Consider the following 23,472-nt stretch of genomic DNA (forward strand, 5'->3'; position numbering starts at 1 on the left):
TACATATTTAATGTTTGATGAATAACTGGACACATGAACGCGAAGTTCTCAGTGCAAGTCAGGAACATTGAAAAAAATCAGTAAAAATAAACCATGGCGCCATGAGAGTGGCTTGACGAGGCATCCAATAAATTACATCCACGAGAAATATATATACTGGACATATTGGGTAAAAACATTGCCAGAGGTCAGACCAGCGCTTTATCGAGGAGCAGGAACAAACAAAACCTGAACAAATTGGGGAATGGCGCTCCACGTCATGTTTTTCAATTCCAGAATCGATTCAGGAATGGCAGCGAATGAGACAATGGAACTAAACACAGGTGACATCCGACATACGACCGAGTTCCGTTCCGACCAAACGGTCGTAAGTCAAAATGGTCGTAAGTCGAAATCCATTCAAAATGTTGAATCGAGACTCGGAGGCTAAATGACTCACAAACTCCCCCCCTCTGGTGCCATCACACGGTCGATTGCTGCGCGAGAGTGAGATGCTAGCTGGCTGGCCAAAATTGTCGTACGCGTTGCCGGCCTGCTAGCGCGTTGCCGTGCCAGGCGTAGAATAAAAATGTTAAAAATAGGCTCTGGAGGTCGTGATCGGAAGTATGGGCGGTCGTAAGTTGAGCTGGTAGTAAGTCGGATGTTACCTGTACATATTGGGAAAAACATTGCCAGAGGTCTGACCAGCGCTTTATCGGCAAGCAAGAAAAAACAAAACCTGAACACATTGGGGAATGATGATATGCTTTTCAATTCCAGAATCGATTTGGGAATGGAATAGAATGACCCTATTAAAAATAGGGTCAGGAGGTCGTGGTCGTAAGTACAGGTGGTCGTAAGTTGCATATTACCTGTCATTTTTTTTTTGGGGGGTGGGGGGGACAACAAAAAATGGACCAAAGAAAGAAAGCAGGACCATGGAGACAACGTCACGGAACGACACGGCAGAAGCTAAAGTGCACGATGGGATTCAGTCAGCAGCACCACGATACATTCACCAAATAAATTAACACCTTCAAGATGAAATAAATTATGGCCGGCGGCGGATTCAGTTTGAGCAGCTGCTCCAAATAAATACGGAAGTCTTGCCGTTCGGGTGCCACCTTGCCATTTAAAAAATACATGCTAACCTTCCCCCCTGCAAAGGAAAAAATAACAAAGGCAAAATTCTAAGCGAAAAAAAAGCCAAGGGAGTCAGATAGGGAGCCTTGGCTTAGGTCTTGAGGGCGGAGCCCGCCGTCGGGGTCTTGGGCGGCCATTTTGTCATTTGCGGTCATTGGCAAACGGGGCCTGGACGGTATCATTGGAAAGCGTGCGTCCCATGTGACGTCCTAAGTACCGAACGGGTAGGATCCCCGGCCGGGATCATCTTCCGGAGACCGAGATCGCCGGCAGGAGCGAAAGGTCCGAAACGGGGGCGGAACGGGTCCTCCGGCGCCTCTTGTCGCCGTCCCTGCGCCGGCCCAGCCGGGCCTTTTTTTTCCTCTTGGTGGCCATTTTGAGCGGCTGGTCTTTGTAGGCCGTGGCCTTGTGGGTTTCCTGCGGCAGGACGGGGCCTTGGCTCTCCGGCCCCGAGGCGTGAGGAAGGTCCTTGGTGGCCTCCGGGGGCTTCCGGCGCAGGTCGTTGCCGCTCAAGTCGGGCCAGGGCGGCACCTGCGGCGGCGGCGGCGGGTGCGCCTGCGGCGGCGGCGGCGCCTGTTCCTCGGCCGTGTGTACCTCCTCCAGGAGCTCCTGCAGCCACAGGCGCCGCTTCAGCTCCTGCATGCTGCGCCCTTTGTCGTGCATCAGCTGGGCGTGGCTCACCGAGCGCCGCCTGCCGGCAGAGAGCCGCGTCGGTTTAACATTCACGAGGATATCCCGTTTTTTGACTAGCGCTGACGCGGTGACGCGGTCACGCCCAACTTGATCCGCTTTGCCTTTTGGAGTCGTTCCTATTCCGGCGCGTGACGCAAGTTTTAGCGGCTTTGCTTTGAAACGACATCTGACGGAGAAGCGCCATTCGCGAGGACCGAAGCGGACTAGTTTTTTTCTTGTGCAGATGTGGTTTGTTATCGAGTGGAGTACTTTTGCTATTATGGGAGCGAAAAAGACCCCACCACAGGCTACCGTTAAGCCAAGAAGACATAAAAGAAAATGACGGCCGAGCAGAAGAAGATCATCGAAAAACACACACACACACACACACACACACACACACACACACACACACACACACACACACACACACACACACACATATATATGAAATATGAAATATATATATGAAACCTCTATGAAACCTTTTCATAGAATAGGTTGAAAAACTTCTGTTGATTTGGATGAATGAAAATCATCTAGCAGGGGACAGTGTCAGTGAGGGTATTATCGCCGAGAAAGCACGGCAACTTCACTTGGATATCATGAAGAAACGACATACACGACCATCACAAAGGTCAATAAAACGACTTTATTAAATAAAAAAATAAGCATTTAATAAATAAACTACTGTAGTACAGTTTATTTCTTTAATAACAATCCAATAGCACATTTATTATACAGAAAATAAGGTATATTTTGTGTAGTTTTAAGGCTTATTTAGTCGAAAATTATGTTTTATGGGGACGGATTATTCTCATTTTAATGGTTTTCTATGGGAAATTAATGTTTGGAATACACACTTTTCGCCTTACACACACTTTCTGGGAACCAATTAAGTTCGTAAGCTGAAGTATGAGGTGAAAAATGTGTATTCCAAAGATTAATTTCCCATAGGAAATCATTACAATGAGAATAATCTGTTCCCATGTCCCCATAAAACATAATGTTCAACTAAATAAGTGTTCAAACCACACAAAATAGACCTTATTTTATGTATAATGAATGTGCTATGGTATTGTAAGTAAAGAAATAAACTGTACTGTAATATAAAGTCGTTTTATTGACCTTAGTGATGGTCGTTGATTGCATGATGGAATGGATAGCTTTTTGCATAAAGTGTCTCAAGGAGCTCTGGGTTGTACATCTTAGAAGTTGTGATATTGCAACAGCACCAGATGCAGGCAGACACACTAGAAACTTCATTAATAGCTGGTTCCCTTGCTTGTCTTTTCTATTCAAATTGTACAGATGGCTTGTGCGGGTTATTTGTGGAGCCTGAGTGATGGGATATTTTAACCTTACGTCTGTGAACCACCTCAGATTCAATCTTAGATGTAGACAGAGCAAAGTCTGGCACCGCCACGTCTGGACAGTAGGGATATATATATATATATATATATATATAGGGCCAAAACTACCAGCAAAAAAATTAGTTCGTTGACGAAGCCTCTTGGATAAGAAGCGAAACCTCCGACACCTTCAAATATTATTATTAATAATAATAATACATTTCATTTATAAGCACCTTTCAAAACTCTCAAGGACACTTTACAGTCACATGATATTTTTTCTGCGGGTGAGCTGCGGCAGCCACACGCGCCAGCGTTCACTCAATAGATGACGGCAGGAGAAACGGATTTGGACGTCCGTCCTGGCAAGTGGTCGAGGGTGGTCGTGTTCCGTTGCCAACGGCAGAGGGCAGCAAACGCCACGCCATTTTTTGGTTTTGTTTTTTTTGCGCCCGCGATCCCCAAAGCGCCCGGAAAAGTTTCCGCGCGACCGGGAGCCGCTTCGATCCGCGTTTGAACGCCGAAAAAGGAGCGAACGAGACGGTCGACGGGGCCCAAAGCAACCAAGGCGCGAGGACCGCGCGACTCACGTTCTGCCCCCCAGCGCGTCCGCCGTCCTCCCGTCGGCCGACACCGGCGAGCACAGCAACAAGACGGCCAGACTCCACCGATGAAGCAGCAGCGCGGGGCACATCCTCGCCCCCCTCCCCCGAGCACTACAAACAAAATTTAAAAAAGAAAAAAAAAACACAGCGGGTGAGAAGACGCCCCCCCTCCGCAGGCGAGAGGGGCGACCCGCCGCCACTCACGTGCAACTTGTGACGAGCGAGCCCAAATGGTCCCCAAGACGTTGCGGTGTCCCCCCGACGACGACCTCCTGAAATTATTTGGGCCGATGCGAAGCGGCCGTCTTACGATCCATTGGCGGGGAGGCGGCCCGCGGGGGAAATCCCCCGCCAGTTCTTTCCATTCATTTGCCTCCCAACAAGAGGGGGGGGGGGGGTATTTATTTCTGCCCGCTGGCCAAATTTAAAACAAAGAAAAAAAAAAGAAAGCAGGCCCAAGATAGTCGCCCGTCCGTCCGTCCGTCCGTCCGGCAGCAGGAGCGCTGGTAACAGCGTCGTCGGTCGCACTGGGTCTCCAAGCCCCCACCTTGCCGCAGTCCAACTGGAGGTGGTCTCACTCAGCAAGACTGGAGCATCTTCTGCGGTGGTCCGCGCTCGCAGCAGCTTCTGAGAGCCTTTTTTCACTCTGAGTCAGCCTGTGTGTCTGGGAAAGGGGGAGGATGGGGGACGCGACGGGGGCGAGACGGGGCCCAAACTCCAAACCCCTCTTTGGCTTTCAAGATGCAGGCCCCACCTCGGCGCACTTGATAATAATACTAATACATTTCATTTCTCAGCACCTTTCAAAACTGTCAAGGTCACTTTATAGTCACAGGATCAGTTTTTCTGTGGGTGAGCAGGGGCAGCCACACGCACCGGTGTTCACTTAACCCGGAAGTAACTCAAATAGATAGAAAACTAGCTAATATATAGCTAAGAGCTAGCCAGCTTGATAGCTAGCTAGATAGATAGTTAATTGCTAGCTAGATAGCTAATATATAGCCAGCTAGACAGATAGCAAATAGGTAGCTAGCTAGGTAGCTAGCTAGAGGGCAAATAGCTACCTAGGTAGCTACCTAGGTAGCTATGGAGATAGCAAATATCTACCTAGCTAGCTAGCATGATAGCCAGATAGCTAGCTAGACAGATGGACAGCTGCATAGCCCGATAACATCAACAATAATAATAATAAACATCATCATCATCATCATCATCATCATCATCATCATCATCATAATAATAATAACAATACATTTCATTTCTAAGCACCTTTTAAAACTGTCAAGGTCACTTTATAGTCACAGGATCAGTTTTTCTGTGGGTGAGCAGCGGCAGCCACACGCACCGGTGTTCACTTAACCCGGAAGTAACTCAAATAGATAGAAAACTAGCTAATATATAGCTGATAGCTAGCCAGCTTGATAGCTAGCTAGATAGATAGTTAATTGCTAGCTAGATAGCTAATATATAGCCAGCTAGACAGATAGCAAATAGATAGCGAGCTAGGTAGCTAGCTAGAGAGCAAATAGCTACCTAGGTAGCTACCTAGGTAGCTATGTAGATAGCAAATATCTACCTAGCTAGCTAGCATGATAGCCAGATAGCTAGCTAGACAGATGGACAGCTGCATAGCACGATAACGTCAACAATAATAATAATAAACATCATCGTCATCATCATCATCATCATCATCATCATCATCATCATCATCATCATCATCATCATAATCATGATCATAATCATCATAATAACAATACATTTCATTTCTAAGCACCTTTTAAAACTGTCAAGGTCACTTTATAGTCACAGGATCAGTTTTTCTGTGGGTGAGCAGGGGCAGCCACACGCGCCGGCGTTCACTCAACCCGGAATAACTCAAATAGAAAGTCCCGAAAGCCCTTCCCGTGGTCCAAAGTCTGACCCCCCCCTCCCCAAAACAGCCATTTTGCCGCCTCTTGCTGTCACCTCCGGAGAATCCGTGGCCCAAAAGCGGCCCAGGCGGCTTCCGGCGCCGTCGGTCTCTCAGAAAATCCCAAAGACGGGGAAAAACCATGCGGCGAGCCCGGAAGCGGAGTGGCCTGCCATCAGGCTAGCATGCTAACCGCTCAGGCGCAGTTCCTATCCGAGCGTGGCAGGGGAGGGTGGGCGTGGCCCTGCAGCGGCGCACCTGCTTCCAATCGCCTCCTTCCTCGCCCTCGCTTGGAACTTCTGCTGGATTTGGTGCGTAGGGATTGGGAGGGGAGTTGCTGGAAAAGGTGGTGGGCAGGGTGCGAAGGGTCCGGTAGGATTTTGCGACCTCTCGTTTTGATTTTTGCAGTGTGCAAGTCTTCAAGAGTGGATCGGCCGCTTGACTTCAACACACCCGATCGCGGCCCCAAACCGCCTCCCCAGAGAAAGTCAAGGGGGGTGGGGGGTAACATTTCTATACTCCCAAATGCGGCTTGCCAATTATGATGTCTTGATTTATGATGGCGGTCACTCCCATGGGAGCTCTCTCGGTAAAAGCCACTTTAAAAAAATGCAAAAAAAGGTTAACATGTAGACTGGATGATGCTTTTATTAGAATTTTTTTTGAAGCAAGTTAGAAGCCAAGTCAATATTTTGATTGATTTTCAGCCCCCGCCCACCAAAAAAAAAAGCTAGTTAGTCATCATGAGGTGTGGGGATGGACCATCACTTGAGCTATCTGGCTCTCTGGCTGGCTATCTGCCTATCTAGCTAGCTATCTGGCTGGTTACCTAGTTAGCTAGCTATTTTCTATAGATTAGCTATTTTATAAGCTATCTATCTATTAGTTAATCTATTAACTAGCTAGCTGTTTTATTTGAGTTATTCCGGGTTGAGTGAACGCTGGCACGTGTGGCGGCCGCTGCTCACCCACAGAAAAACTGATTCTGTGACTGTAAAGTGACCTTGAGAGTTTTGAAAGGCGCTTCGAAATCAAATGGATTATTAGTATTATAAATCGGGGCGTCGACCGGCATTTTGTAACAGAGCCCCCCCCCACCCACCCACACTCCGATTCTTCCCAACCACTTCATCTGCAAATGAGCCCGCTAGCTCCTTATGGGTGGAAGAAAAAAATGGATGCCCGGGCCACTTCCCAGGCTGATTTTGAAGTGATGCCGTGTTTTGTTTGCCGTGTCATGGCGGCCGAATTCATTTTCACTCATGTCACCTGCTTGGCTAAAGTCAGCAAAAGTCCGCTGGGGGCTTTGGGCTCCGGAGTCAATTTTGCGCTTCCCCGGTAAAAGCGGTTGGCGCTGGAATTTTGGATATCGGATTTGGATTTCAACTTTCGGCTTTCAGATTTCAGATTTCTACTTTCGGATTTCAGATTTCAGATTTCGACTTTCGGATTTGGACTTTGGGATTTCGGATTTCGACTTTCAGACTTCGACTTTCGGACTTTGAATTTCGGATTTCAATTTTCGGATATTGGATGTTGGCTTTCAGATTTCGAATTTCAGCTTTTGGCTTTCGGATCTCGGATTCCAGCTTTTGGATTTCAGATTTCGGATTTAGATTTTCGGATTTCGGATTTCGACTTTCAGACTTCGACTTTTGGACTTCGAATTTCGGATTTCAATTTTCGGATATTGAATTTTGGCTCTCAGATTTCGACTTTCAGCTTTGGGCTTTCGGCTTTGGGCTTTCGACTTTTGGCTTTCGGATTTCAATTTCCGGATTTCTGGATTTCAGATTTCAGATTTCAGATTTCGGATTTCGGATTTTGACTTTCGGATTTCGGAATTCGACTTTCGGATTTCGGATTTAAACCTTCGGATTTTGGATTTCAACATTCGGCTTTTGGATTTCGGATTTCAATTTTCGGATATCGAATTTTGGCTCTCGGATTTTGACTTTCAGCTTTGGGCTTTGGGCTTTCGACTTTCGACTTTTGGCTTTCGGATTTCAATTTCCGGATTTCTGGATTTCTGGATTTCTGGATTTCAGATTTCGGATTTCGGATTTCGGATTTAGACTTTCGGATTTCGGAATTCGACTTTCGGATTTCGGATTTAAACTTTCGGATTTTGGATTTCAACTTTCGGCTTTTGGATTTCGGATGTAAACTTTCGGATTTTGGATTTCAACTTTTGGCTTTTGGATTTCGGATTTAAACTTTCGGGTTTTGGATTTCAACTTTCGGCTTTTGGATTTCGGATTTCAACTTTCGGATTTTGACTTTCAAATTTCGACTTTCGGATTTCAACTTTTGGATTTCAGATTTCGACTTTCAGATTTCGACTTTCGGATTTTGGATTTAGAATTTCGACTTTCGGATTCCAATTTTCAGATATCGGATGTGGGCTTTCGGCTTTCGGATTTCGACTTTCAGCTTTCAGTTTTCGGATCTCGGATTACAGCTTTTGGATTTCGACTTTGGGATTTCGGATTTCGACTTTCAGACTTCGACTTTCGGACTTCGAATTTCTGATTTCAATTTTCGGATATCCGATGTTGGCTTTCAGATTTCGACTTTCAGCTTTGGGCTTTGGGCTTTGTGCGTTTGGCTCTGGGCTTTGGGTTTTGGGCTTTCGGTTTTCGACTTTTGGCTTTCGGATTTCAATTTCCGGATTTCTGGATTTCAGATTTCGGATTTTGACTTTCGGATTTCGGATTTAAACTTTCGGCTTTTGGATTTCGGATTTCGGATTTCAACTTTCGGATTTCGGATTTCTACTTTCGAATTTCAAATTTTGACTTTCAGATTTCGACTTTCGGATTTCGACTTTTGGATTTCAGATTTTGACTTTCGGACTTCGACTTTTAGATTTTGGATTTTGGATTTTGACTTTCGGATTTCAATTTTCAGATATCGGATGTCGGCTTTCGGATCTCGGATTCCAGCTTTTGGATTTCGACTTTCGACTTTCGGCTTTCGGACTTCGAATTTCGGACTTTGAATTTTGGATTTCAATTTTCGGATATCGGACGTCGGCTTTCGGATTTCGGATTTCGGATTTCGGATTTCCGATTTCGGCTTTCGACTTTCGGATTTTCGACTTTTGGCTTTCTGACTTCTATTTCCGGATTTCAGATTTCAGATTTCGGATTTAGAATTTCAGATTTCGGATTTCGAATTTCGGATTTACACTTTCGGATTTTGGATTTCAACTTTCAGCTTTTGGCTTTCGGCTTTCGACTTTCGGATTTCGGATTTCGGATTTTGACCATCGGATTTTGGATTTGGGATTTGGACTTTCAGCGAACACACCAAACAAAACCGAGGCATCACCAAGAAGCTTCAGTGAGGAATTTTGCAGTTGTCGTCGCTCCAAATGTTTTTTTTCCTCTCTGGAATAAGCATCTGAATAAAAAGGACATCAATTATTAAAGATGAGCTGGACGGGGGCGGGGGTGTGGGGGGGGGGGGACGATGATGACGGGCCAGAGGCCGAGCTGTAGAATGATTCAGAGCTTCACGATTTGGAGAACGGGATGAAATGTGTGGGGGGAGGGGGGGCTGGTCCCAGAAATAAATGATGGGGCCTGAGAGGGTCTGAGCATATTTCAGAGGAGGGAGTGTGCCAGCCCAGCCCACCTTTTACCCCCGCCAATTTATGGGACGACAGGCAAAATGGCCGACATCTGATCCCGCCCCTCCCTTTTGTCCCCTGCCGCTGTGTTTCTTCTCTTTCAAAATGACTGAGCAAATAAATGCCTTACCTGCAAGCAAAGTCCAAGATGGCGCCCAGCAAGTGCAAAAAGAAATCCTTGAGGAGCCACCGATGAGAAGAAAGGAGCATCCGCATCAGCGGAACGGTCGCCGCTTGGAATTGAAGCGGATTGACGTGAGACAGGAGATATGAGACAATCGCTTTTCATCAACGGCTTCATGTTTGCTTTCAACATTTCGTTTGTAGCAAACGTGTGCACGTTTTCAGCATGGCGTCCTCGATCCACTGGTGAAAAGGACGCTTGGATCCTCTCCCCTTTCATCTAGAATTGCTTCATGCAACAAAGATGGTGCAGAAAGTGCTGAAGACTGAAAGACTGTGTCTTTTGCGTTGTCACATGATTTGTTATTTACTTGTTTTTTTTGGACTTCAAGATGGCCGCCGCGAGAGTGGTTGCTTTGACAGCAGCTCCTGTATTTTGTTTTTCTACTTCTTCCTTTCCTTTCCCCTTCCTTTCATCACTTTGCTGCTGTGAAATGTCAATCTTTCCACGTCGAAACTAAAAAAAGGCTAATCTAATCCAATAATAATAATAATAATAATAATAATGATCATCATCATCATCATCATCATTTCTAAGCGCCTTTCAAAACTTTCAAGGTCACTTTACAGTCACAGTTTTTCTGCGGGTGAGCAGCGGCAGCCACATGTGCCAGCGTTAACTCAACCCAGAATAACTCAAATAGATAGAAAGTTAGCGAGCTAGCGAATAGATAACTAATAGCTGGCTAGCTAGTTAGATAGCTAATAGATAGCAAATAGATAGCTAGGTAGGTAGCCAGCTAGATAGCTAACTATGTAGCCAGCTATAAAGCTAGCTTGATAGCTAGATAGCTAGACAGTTCAAGTGAGCAACATGGTGTCAACAGACCGGCAAGGAACCATTGTCTATATTGTATACATCCACGAAAGTTGGAAAATTAAGAGAAAGAGTCTCGTTCGAGAAAAACACGATTTTAGACAAATGAAGTCATGACATTGTTACGTATTTTGATTTTTTTTTAATTCTTTATTTTTTTTAATCGATTGGATGACGGAGGCCGCGGGCCGGATATAAATGAATGGCGGGCCGCATTTGGCCCGCGGGCCTGACTTTGGACACGCCTGCCGTACTCAGTGGATAATTTGGAGTTTTGACCTGCCAGCGTTTTAGTCAGAATCTGGTCACCTTTATATTTTTGGACATCCAAAGGTTTAATAATAATAATAATAATAATAATAATAATAATAATAATAATAATAATAATAATAATAATAATAAATTTCATTTCTCAGCGCCTTTCAAAACTCTCAAGGTCACGCTACAGTCACAGGATCAGTTTGTCTGTGGGTGATCAGCGGCAGCCACACGCGCCAGCGTTCACTCAACCCGGAAGTAAGTCAAATAGATCGCAAGCTAGCTAGCTAGCTAATAGACAGCAAATTTCCCCATTGCGGGACGAATAAAGGTATTCTGATTCTGATTCTGAATTGTAATGATAATCATACATTTGATTTCTAAGAACCTTTCAAAAGTCTCAAGGTCACTTTACAGTCACAGGATCAGATTTTCTGTGGGTGAGCAGCGGCAGCCACACGCGCCAGCGTTCACTCAACCCGGAAGTAAGTCAAATAGATCGCAAGTTAGCTAGCTAGCTAATAGACAGCTAATTGTAATGATAATAATACATTTGATTTCTAAGCACCTTTCAAAAGTCTCAAGGTCACTTTACAGTCACAGGATCAGTTTTTCTGTGGGTGAGCAGCGGCAGCCACACGCGCCAGCGTTCACTCAACCCGGAAGTAAGTCAAATAGATCGCAAGTTAGCTAGCTAGCTAATAGACAGCTAATTGTAATGATAATAATACATTTGATTTCTAAGCACCTTTCAAAAGTCTCAAGGTCACTTTACAGTCACAGGATCAGTTTTTCTGTGGGTGAGCAGCGGCAGCCACACGCGCCAGCGTTCACTCAACCCGGAAGTAAGTCAAATAGATCGCAAGTTAGCTAGCTAGCTAATAGACAGCTAATTGTAATGATAATAATACATTTGATTTCTAAGCACCTTTCAAAAGTCTCAAGGTCACTTTACAGTCACAGGATCAGTTATTCTGTGGGTGAGCAGCGGTAGCCACACGCTCCAGCGTTCACTGAACCCGGAAGTAAGTCGAATACTGTGGATCGAAAGCTAGCTAGGTAGCCAATCGATAGCCAACTAGCTATGATGATGGTGATTTTTTTTTTTGGGGCGGGGCGCTTTGGGTTTTGCCTCAAAAGAAGCGGAGCAGGATTGAAAGGCCTCCCCTGTTGAGACGCGAGCGCAGCTCTGCCAAGCTGGAACGGTTTCATCTTAGAACATATTTCACAGGCAGAATGCGCAGCGGCTGATATTTCCTGTCTGAAAAAAAAAGATTTAATGTACCTGCACTGGAGAGTCTGGACAACACGCTTTTGTCCCGCATCGGACCTCCCCGACGTTCTGTCTCCAGGAGTCTGACGTTTATGGTGGACGTGAAAAAAGAGAGAAAAAAGAGAAAAGAAAAAAAAAGCTTCGTTGTAAATAAGGAAGCGGGCCCAGAAGCTGTTTTAAGGGGCGGTGGGGGGCGGGGGGTGATCATATATCAGCCAGCGTGAGACACAGACAGACAAATCGGTGGAGGTGCGCTCACATGAAATAAAACCCAGATCCACTGCTGAAAAGGACGCTTTGATCCTCTCTTTCATCTAGAACTGCTTCATGTCACAAAGAGGGTACAGCAAGTGCTGAAGAATGAATGACTCTCTGTGGTCTGTGTTATCATATTACTATTTGATATTTAGTTTTTCGTTTTTTTACTTTATTTTACTTCCGGGTTGAGTGAACAACGCTAGCGCGTGTGGCTGCCGCTGCTCACCCTCGGAAAAAATATCCTGTAACCGTAAAGTGACCTTGAGAGTTTTGAAAGGCGCTTAGAAATGAAATGTATTATTATTATTATTATTATTATTATTATTATTATAACAGTGATACCTCGGCTTACGAACGCTTTAGCTTACGAACTTTTCACCTTACGAACATTAAATTATGTGGCTAGATGGATGGCTGGCTAGCGAGATAGCTAATAAATAGCAAATAGATAGCGAACTAGATAGATAGCTAGCTAGCGAGATAGCTAGATAGATAGCTAGCAAGATAGCTAATAGATAGCAAATAGTTAGCTAGCTACATAGCCAGCTAGGTAGCCAGCTAGATATCCAGATAGATAGAAAGCTAGCTATTAGTTATCTATTAGCCAGCTAGCTAGCTTTCTATCTGTTTGAGTTATTCCGGCTTGAGTGAAGGCTGGCGCGTGTGGCTGCCGCTGCTCACCCATTGAAAAGCTTCATCCTGTGACTGTAAAGTGACCCGGAGAGTTTTGAAAGGCTCTTAGAAATGAAATGTATTATTATTATTATTATTATTATTATTATTATTATTATTATTATTATTATAACAGTGATACCTCGGCTTACGAACGCTTTAGCTTACGAACTTTTCACCTTACGAACATTAAATTATGTGGCTAGATGGATGGCTGGCTAGCGAGATAGCTAATAAATAGCAAATAGATAGCTAACTAGATAGCTAGCTAGCGATATAGCTAATAGATAGGAAATAGATAGCGAACTAGATAGATAGCTAGCTAGCGAGATAGCTAGATAGATAGCTAGCAAGATAGCTAATAGATAGCAAATAGTTAGCTAGCTACATAGCCAGCTAGGTAGCCAGCTAGATATCCAGATAGATAGAAAGCTAGCTATTAGTTATCTATTAGCCAGCTAGCTAGCTTTCTATCTGTTTGAGTTATTCCGGCTTGAGTGAAGGCTGGCGCGTGTGGCTGCCGCTGCTCACCCATTGAAAAGCTTCATCCTGTGACTGTAAAGTGACCTTGAGAGCTTTGAAAGGCTCTTAGAAATGAAATGTATTATTATTATTATTATTATTATTATTATTATTATTATTATTATTATTATTATTATTATTATTATTATAACAGTGATACCTCGGCTTACGAACGCTTTAGCTTACGAACTTTTCACCTTACGAACATTAAATTATGTGGCTAGATGGATGGCTGGCTAGCGAGATAGCTAATAAATAGCAAATAGATAGCTAACTAGATAGCTAGCTAGCGATATAGCTAATAGATAGGAAATAGATAGCGAACTAGATAGATAGCTAGCTAGCGAGATAGCTAGATAGATAGCTAGCAAGATAGCTAATAGATAGCAAATAGTTAGCTAGCTACATAGCCAGCTAGGTAGCCAGCTAGATATCCAGATAGATAGAAAGCTAGCTATTAGTTATCTATTAGCCAGATAGCTAGCTTTCTATCTGTTTGAGTTATTCCGGCTTGAGTGAAGGCTGGCGCGTGTGGCTGCCGCTGCTCACCCATTGAAAAGCTTCATCCTGTGACTGTAAAGTGACCCGGAGAGTTTTGAAAGGCTCTTAGAAATGAAATGTATTATTATTATTATTATTATTATTATTATTATTATTATTATTATTATTATTATTATTATTATTATTATAACAGTGATACCTCGGCTTACGAACGCTTTAGCTTACGAACTTTTCACCTTACGAACATTAAATTATGTGGCTAGATGGATGGCTGGCTAGCGAGATAGCTAATAAATAGCAAATAGATAGCTAACTAGATAGCTAGCTAGCGATATAGCTAATAGATAGGAAATAGATAGCGAACTAGATAGATAGCTAGCTAGCGAGATAGCTAGATAGATAGCTAGCAAGATAGCTAATAGATAGCAAATAGTTAGCTAGCTACATAGCCAGCTAGGTAGCCAGCTAGATATCCAGATAGATAGAAAGCTAGCTATTAGTTATCTATTAGCCAGCTAGCTAGCTTTCTATCTGTTTGAGTTATTCCGGCTTGAGTGAAGGCTGGCGCGTGTGGCTGCCGCTGCTCACCCATTGAAAAGCTTCATCCTGTGACTGTAAAGTGACCTTGAGAGCTTTGAAAGGCTCTTAGAAATGAAATGTATTATTATTATTATTATTATTATTATTATTATTATTATTATTATTATTATTATTATTATTATTATTATTATAACAGTGATACCTCGGCTTACGAACGCTTTAGCTTACGAACTTTTCACCTTACGAACATTAAATTATGTGGCTAGATGGATGGCTGGCTAGCGAGATAGCTAATAAATAGCAAATAGATAGCTAACTAGATAGCTAGCTAGCGATATAGCTAATAGATAGGAAATAGATAGCGAACTAGATAGATAGCTCGCTAGCGAGATAGCTAGATAGATAGCTAGCAAGATAGCTAATAGATAGCAAATAGTTAGCTAGCTACATAGCCAGCTAGGTAGCCAGCAAGATATCCAGATAGATAGAAAGCTAGGTATTAGTTATCTATTAGCCAGCTAGCTAGCTTTCTATCTGTTTGAGTTATTCCGGCTTGAGTGAAGGCTGGCGCGTGTGGCTGCCGCTGCTCACCCATTGAAAAGCTTCATCCTGTGACTGTAAAGTGACCCGGAGAGTTTTGAAAGGCTCTTAGAAATGAAATGTATTATTATTATTATTATTATTATTATTATTACTATTATTATTATTATTATTATTATTATTATTATTATTATAACAGTGATACCTCGGCTTACGAACGCTTTAGCTTACGAACTTTTCACCTTACGAACATTAAATTATGTGGCTAGATGGATGGCTGGCTAGCGAGATAGCTAATAAATAGCAAATAGATAGCTAACTAGATAGCTAGCTAGCGATATAGCTAATAGATAGGAAATAGATAGCGAACTAGATAGATAGCTCGCTAGCGAGATAGCTAGATAGATAGCTAGCAAGATAGCTAATAGATAGCAAATAGTTAGCTAGCTACATAGCCAGCTAGGTAGCCAGCAAGATATCCAGATAGATAGAAAGCTAGGTATTAGTTATCTATTAGCCAGCTAGCTAGCTTTCTATCTGTTTGAGTTATTCCGGCTTGAGTGAAGGCTGGCGCGTGTGGCTGCCGCTGCTCACCCATTGAAAAGCTTCATCCTGTGACTGTAAAGTGACCCGGAGAGTTTTGAAAGGCTCTTAGAAATGAAATGTATTATTATTATTATTATTATTATTATTATTATTACTATTATTATTATTATTATTATTATTATTATTATTATTATTATTATTATAACAGTGATACCTCGGCTTACGAACGCTTTAGCTTACGAACTTTTCACCTTACGAACATTAAATTATGTGGCTAGATGGATGGCTGGCTAGCGAGATAGCTAATAAATAGCAAATAGATAGCTAACTAGATAGCTAGCTAGCGATATAGCTAATAGATAGGAAATAGATAGCGAACTAGATAGATAGCTAGCTAGCGAGATAGCTAGATAGATAGCTAGCAAGATAGCTAATAGATAGCAAATAGTTAGCTAGCTACATAGCCAGCTAGGTAGCCAGCTAGATATCCAGATAGATAGAAAGCTAGCTATTAGTTATCTATTAGCCAGCTAGCTAGCTTTCTATCTGTTTGAGTTATTCCGGCTTGAGTGAAGTCTGGCGCGTGTGGCTGCCGCTGCTCACCCATTGAAAAGCTTCATCCTGTGACTGTAAAGTGACCCGGAGAGTTTTGAAAGGCTCTTAGAAATGAAATGTATTATTATTATATACATTCGCAAGAAACATAATCTTGACATACGAACTAGTTTTCGGCGGACGAACCAAACCACACAGAGCACCACGGTGGCTGGCGGAATTGTTTTCTTTGAGTGCAGATGTGGTTTGTTGTTGAGTGTAGTACTTTTGCTATTATAGGACCGAAAAAGACCTCACCACAGGCTAGTGTCCAGCCGAAGAGGACACAAAAGCAAATGACGGTCGAGTGCGTTTGTATGACTTAGCGTCCCACTACCAGTACGCTAAGTTGCTACGTGTGGCTAAGGGTGTTTCTGTGTTGTCTAAGCAACAGTCTCAGGCAACAGAAGCGGTTATAAAATTTCCGTTGATTTGGATGAAGGAAAAGCAACTAGCATGTGACAGTGTGTGTGAGGGTATTATTGCCCAGAAAGCACTGCAACTTCAGTTTGATATCATAAAGAGGCAATTACATCAACCAATATCGCAAAAGTCAATAAAAGGGCTTGATTATAGTTTATACAGTTTATTTCTTTAATAACAAGCCTATAACACATTTATTATACGTTATATAATATATATTGTGTGTAGTTTTAAGGCTTATTTTGTAGAAAATTATGTTTTATGGGGACCTGGGAACGGATTATTCTCATTTTAATGCTTTCTTATGGGAAATAAATGTTTGGCAGACAAACTTTTCACTTTACACACACTGTCTGGGAACCAATTAAGTTCGTGAGCTGAGGTATCACTGTACGCCTTTCCAAATGTATTCGCAAATTGAAAATATGACAGAGCGTCATTCTCGAATTTGTCCGGGTTCAGTTTTTCTTGTTTGGGTGCTTTCATCTAGAACTACTTCATGTCACAAAGAGGGTACAGCAAGTGCTGAAGACTGAAAGACTCTGTGTCGTTGCGTTGTCATGTTATTTGTTATCTTTGTTTTTTTCCCAAGATGGTGGTGCGTGTACATGCAAATTGGCGTTTTCGTGTTTATTAGGTCTGTGAAAGTCATTCTAATTCCCTTGCACGCTAAGTCCGAGAGGACAATCATGTCATCTGTGCTGTATGTCATGCATATTAGCATATTTGACAATCAAAGCTGACTTTTACTTTGACAGAGGTGCGGCGGGCCACATTTGGCCCCCGGACCTTGACTTTCACACCAGTGATGTAAGGAATTAGCTAGCTAGCTGAATAGAAAGAGAACTAGCTAGATCGCTAGTTCGATTGATGAGCATGGCACTTGACATGCTTAATTTGCTTTGGCGGGCTGAATAATATGAGGGGGCGGGCCAGATTTGGCCCCCGGGCCTTGATTTGGATACCTCTGATGTAAGGAATTAGCCAGCTAGCTGAATAGAAAGACAACTAGCTAGTTTGCTAACTCGATAGATGTCTTCAGATGGCATCACTGTCATTTGGCTGTCTATTAGCTAGCTAGCTTTCTATCAATTTGAGCTAGTTCTTGTTGGTTGTATAGCTGTATAGCTATCTAGCTATCTGTCGATCTGGCTGTCCATTGGCTATCTATTAGCTATCTATTACCTCGCTAACTTTCGATCAATTTGAGCTACTTCCTTTTGGTTATGTCGCTGTATAGCTATATAGCTATCCTTCTGGCTATCTATTGGCTATCTATTAGCTAGCTAACTTTCGATCAATTTGAGCTACTTCCTTTTGGTTATATCGCTGTATAGCTATCTAGCTATCCTTCTGGCTATCTATTGGCTATCTATTAGCTAGCTAACGTTCCATCTATTTGAGTTACTTCAGGGTGGAATGAAGGCTGGTTGCCACTGCTCACCCACAGAAAAACGTATGCTGTAACTGTAAAGTGACCTTGAGAGTTTTGGAATGCGCTTATAAATTGAATGTATTATTATTATTATTATTTGTTTTTTTTTTTTATTTGTTCAATGTCTGTCGGTGTTGAAAATGTCATTCTTCGCTTGCGCCTCGGGAAGGCCAACCTGGACGTCTGCTGAAAAGCCCCACGCGGTGCGCCCGCAGCCGCCTGCTCGCGACCTCTCACCACAAACATTAGCATAAACCTCAGCCGGCCTGCCAAGCTACACACGCGCTCGCTCGCTCGTTGCTCGGCTCGTCGTCCCGCCGCAAAGGCGGCTCTGTGTGGAGTTGGGGGGGGCGGGGCCTGGAGGCCCGGGTAGGGGGGCGAGGGGAGGGGCGGCTCCGAGTTCGCCACATGTCATTCGACATGAGACCGAAAACCCCACTGCGGTCTTTGATGCCTTTGTGGCTTGCGGCCTCGCCGCCGAGGGCCCGCCAACGTTTTTGGAGGTTTTGCGCCTAACCGCCGCGACGCTCCAACAAGACCAATAGCAAAAGAAAAAAAATGGCCGTCAAGTGGCCGTCAGTGCGGATGGACGCCGTGTCTCCGGTAGTACACGCTGCACTAGTATCATCATAAGAAAAAATGGGGGCACTATACAGTTCTATTTTAGTGACTGTTTAAAGAGTTCGTGGCGACGCGGGAAGAAGCTGCTGAAATGTCTGCTGGATTTGGCCCCTGGCCCAGGGAGGTCGCTGGAAAAGGTGGTGGGCAGGATGCAGAGGGTCTAGTTCGATTTTCCAATGTCCTTTTCTTGGGCGATGATATGAAATCAGCATTTAGTGTGAATATTTCTTGATTTATTTATCTAGCTATCCAGCTATCTAATTAGCTATCTCGCTAGCTAGCTATTTGCTCTCAAGCTCCCTGGCAGGCTTTCTAGCTAGCTAGCTATTAGCAATAGAGCTATCTGACTGGCCGGCTAGCTATCTATCTGGCTAGCTATTAGCTATCTATTGGCTTGCTAGCTAGCTTTCTATCTATTTGAGTTACTTCCGGGTTGAGTGAATGCTTGCGTGTGTGGCAGCCGCAGCTCACACACAAGAAAACTGATCCAGTGACTGTAAAGTGACCTAGAGAGATTTGAAAGGCACAATAACATGGATTATTATTATTATTATTATTATTATTATTATTATTATTATTATTATTATTATTATTATTATTATTGTTGGAGATCTTACTTAAAAAGTGAACCAACTCTAAAAATGAGATTTGCCACCTATGATCAAGAATGTTTTTCCATAAAATCTTCATATTGATTGATTGATTGATTGATTGATTAATTGATTGATTGATTGATTGATTGATTGATTGATTGATTGATTGATTGATTGATTGATTGATTGATTGATTGATTGATTGATTGATTGATTCAAGAAAATGAGTCAGAAAAATCATCGTGATCGGCTTTTTAAGCGTCTGCTGGATTTGATGCGCATGGATAGGCAGGGCCTGCCTGAGGAGACTCGCTGTAAAAGGTGGTGTGCAGGATGCAGAGGGTCTAGTCAGATTCTCCATGCCCTTTTCTTGGAGCTTTTACTTGAAAAGTGGACCAACAACTCCCAAAAGGAGATTTCCCATCTAAGGTCAACAATGTTTTTGTTTCCCAAATCTTCATATTGATTGATTGATTGATTGATTGATTGATTGATTGATTGATTGATTGATTGATTGATTGATTGATTGATTGATTTTTGATAGATAGATAGATAGATAGATAGATAGATAGATAGATAGATAGATAGATAGATAGATAGATATATAGATAGATAGATAGATAGATAGATAGATAGATAGATAGATAGATAGATAGATAGATAGAAGCGTGATGGTTGAAAATGTGCCTAACAACAACACCGCCTTGGTGTTGACATTCAGGCGATTTGACATTTGTGCCCCTGAGAAAAAGCAGAAGTTGTGATAAAAGGAGTTGGAAAAGGTGGTGGGCAGGGTGTGGAGGGACATTTTGGATTTGGGGAAGCCGCTTTTCACACTTTTGCGGACAATCCATGGCATCACTTTTCTTTTGAAGTGTCCGCAAGGGACAAACCAATGAAGGGCTGATTGAGGAGACCGCACGCGAGCACCGAGATGCTCACGGCGGCCCCCCGACACCTGCCTGCCCTCCCGTCGCTCTATTTGTTGACACAAGTTAAGAGCGGGCTCACATCATTAATGAGGCCTTTGCGTCCAGCGTGTGACCGCAGCCAAGCCGGCGGGTCAACAAGGTTGGCCAGACTAACCGCCGTGCGCCCGCGCCCAAGGGCGCCGCTGTCCGACAGCGCCCGAGAGCGCCTGAGAGTAAATTGACCTTCATCCCAACGTTGGCTTCTCAGAATCCGCCTCATCTCCTCCACATATTACATACAGAACGCGCCCAGCCTTGACTTTGACATCTGTGGTCTGAGGGATTAGCCAGCGAGCTGAATAATGTAGAAAGAGAGCCACCCAGCTCACTAGCTATCTCACTAGCTATCTCACTAGCTATCTCACTAGCTATCTCACTAGCTAACTCACTAGCTATCTCACTAGCTAGCTCACTAGCTATCTCACTAGCTATATCACTAGCTAGCTCACTAGCTATCTCACCAGCCAGCTCAATAGATATCTCACTAGCTAGCTCACTAGCTATCTCACTAGCAATCTCACTTGCTATCTCACTAGCTAGCTCACTCGCTAGCTCACTAGCTATCTCACTAGCCAACTTACTAGCCAGCTCACTAGCTAGCTCACTAGCTAGCTCACTAGCTATCTCATTAGCTAACTCACTAGCTATCTCATTAGCTAGCTCACTAGCTATCTCACTAGCTACCTCACTAGCTATCTCACTAGCTAACTCACTAGCTATCTCACTAGCTACCTCACTAGCTATCTCACTAGCTAACTCACTAGCTATCTCATTAGCTAGCTCACTAGCTATCTCATTAGCTAGCTCACTAGCTATCTCACTAGCTATATCACTAGCTAGCTCACTAGCTATCTCACCAGCCAGCTCAATAGATATCTCACTAGATAGCTCACTAGCTATCTCACTAGCAATCTCACTAGCTATCTCACTAGCTAGCTCACTCGCTAGCTCACTAGCTATCTCACTAGCCAACTTACTAGCCAGCTCACTAGCTAGCTCACTAGCTATCTCATTAGCTAACTCACTAGCTATCTCACTAGCTAGCTCACTAGCTATCTCACTAGCAATCTCACTAGCTATCTCACTAGCTAGCTCACTCGCTAGCTCACTAGCTATCTCACTAGCCAACTTACTAGCCAGCTCACTAGCTAGCTCACTAGCTAGCTCACTAGCTATCTCATTAGCTAACTCACTAGCTATCTCATTAGCTAGCTCACTAGCTATCTCACTAGCTAGCTCACTAGCTATCTCACCAGCCAGCTCAATAGATATCTCACTAGCTAGCTCACTAGCTATCTCACGAGCAATCTCACTAGCTATCTCACTAGCTATCTCACTCACTAGCTCACTAGCTATCTCACTAGCCAACTTACTAGGCAGCTCACAAGCAGGCTCACTAGCTAGCTCACTAGCTATCTCACTACCTAGCTCACTAGCTATCTTACTAGCTAGATCACTTGTTAGCTCACTAGCTAGCTCACTAACTATCTCACTAGCTAGCGCACTAGCTATCTCATTAGCTAGCTCACTAGCTATTTCACTAGCTAGCTCACTAGTTATCTCACTAGCTATATCACCAGCTATCTCACGAGCAATCTCACTAGCTATCTCACTAGCTAGCTCACGCACTAGCTCACTAGCTATCTCACTAGCCAACTTAGTAGCCAGCTCACAAGCTAGCTCACTAGCTATCTCACTAGCTAGCTCACTAGCTAGCTCACTTGTTAGCTCGCTAGCTAGCTCACTAACTATCTCACTAGCTAGCGCACTAGCTATCTCACTAACTAGCATACTAGCTATCTCACTAGCTAGCTTGATCGCTATCTAGCTCGGTCGCTAGCTAGCACGCTGGTTTGATAAATGAGCATGGAATTTCACGCGTTTTATTCGTTTTGGCGGGGCAAATCAAATGAGGTGGTGGGCCAGATCTGGCCCCCGGGCCTTGACTTGGAAATCTGTGATGTAATGGATTAGCCAGCTAGCAGAATAGAAAGAAATCTAGCTAGCTAGCTTAATAGATGATCATGGAATTTCACGTTTGATTTGCTTTGGGGGGTCAAATCAAATGAGGTCACTGGCCAGATCTGACCCCCGGGCCTCGACTTGGACACCTGATCCATCTGAACGACATCTGCCGTAAACACGTTCTCTATTTCACGCCGCTCGATATATTTGGATGAGCATGCGCGGTGCCACATCGCGAGTGTTCTTTTTCCACGTCGTTTACCTGCTGAGACCTTTCGGCGGCTATCGAAACAGCGCCGAGAAAAGCAGGTGGGAGGGGGGGGGGGGTTGGATTTTATATAGAGGTCATCAGATTGGCTCATGGGTTGAATCCAGGGCCAGTGATAGAACTATAGAGGTCATCAGCGTGCAGAGGTAATCAGATTCGCGAATGAGGTGAAATCAGAGCCAGGGATAGAACAATCAAGGTCATCAGACTGGCTAATTGTGGTAAAAACAGAGTCAGGGATAGAACTATCGAGGTAATCAGAGTGGAGAGGTAATCAGTTGGCTAATGAGGGGAAATCAGAGCCAGGGATAGAAAAATAGAGGCCATCAGACTTCTTAGGCCGATACCACATAGGCTTAGTCATGCTAATGAGGTGATTGGAATGGATTGGATTGGATTGGGTTTTACCTTTCTTCATGAAAGGAAGAGGAAAGGAAAGAAAGAAGTAGAAAAACAAAATAGAGGAGCTGCTGGAAAGGCAGCCACTGTCGCGGCGCCATCTTGAAGTCAAAACAACTAAAACAAACTAAATAACAAATAACGTGACAACACAAAGACACGGAGAGTCATTCATTCTTCAGTAATTGCTGTACCCTCTTTGTCACATGAAGCAGTTCTAGATGAAAGAGGAGTGGATCAAAGCGTCCTTTTCAGCAGTGGACCAGGGACGTCATGGTGGAATGCGCACGTCTACTACAAGCTAAATGTTGAAAGTAGAATCAGTAGATGTCATCAGATTGGTTAATGAGGTAAAAACAGAGCCAACGATAAAACTATAGAGGTAATCAGAGTGGAGAAGTCATCAGATTGGCTAATGAGGTGAAATCAGAGCCTGGGATAGAAGCTTCAGGGAATTGTCCACTGCTCCCCCAACCTTACAGCAGGGACCTATCAGAGCAGAGGTCACCTCTGTCCATTAGGGATATATATAGGGCCAAAGCTACCAGCACAACTTTAGTTTGCTGACGAAGCTCTTTGGATGAGGGGCGAAACGTCCGACACCTTCAACGGAGTATAGATGACAGTGAAGAAAGTTTTCTTTAAGACTTTTTGCCTCTTCGCTTCTCATTGATCTCAATTTGAGAAACGGAGGGCGGAGTGCTTTCATGCGGCGCCTTTTTGAGATGCGCGGCGGCGGCGGCGGCGCTCGTCCATGTTCCGCCGCTTGCCGACGTACGTAACACTATCCTATTTGTCG

General features: G+C 43.8%; 1 protein-coding gene across 1 annotated transcript; it reads right to left on the reverse strand.

The window, feature by feature from the left end:
- pthlhb (parathyroid hormone-like hormone b) lies at window positions 1–4,384 on the reverse strand. The gene is made up of 3 exons (XM_088996638.1): window positions 3,956–4,384; window positions 3,737–3,862; window positions 1–1,813 (listed from the first exon to the last, which is right to left on the reverse strand). Exons 2-3 carry the CDS (start codon window positions 3,838–3,840, stop codon window positions 1,366–1,368), a joined length of 552 nt encoding a protein of 183 aa, XP_088852764.1. The 5' UTR covers window positions 3,841–3,862; window positions 3,956–4,384; the 3' UTR covers window positions 1–1,365.
- Between the last annotated feature and the right edge of the window lie 19,088 nt (window positions 4,385–23,472).

The sequence above is a fragment of the Hippocampus bargibanti genome, linkage group LG05, assembly GCF_051943395.1.
Source record: "Hippocampus bargibanti isolate YZ-2025 linkage group LG05, ASM5194339v1, whole genome shotgun sequence".
NCBI lineage: Eukaryota > Metazoa > Chordata > Actinopteri > Syngnathiformes > Syngnathidae > Hippocampus > Hippocampus bargibanti.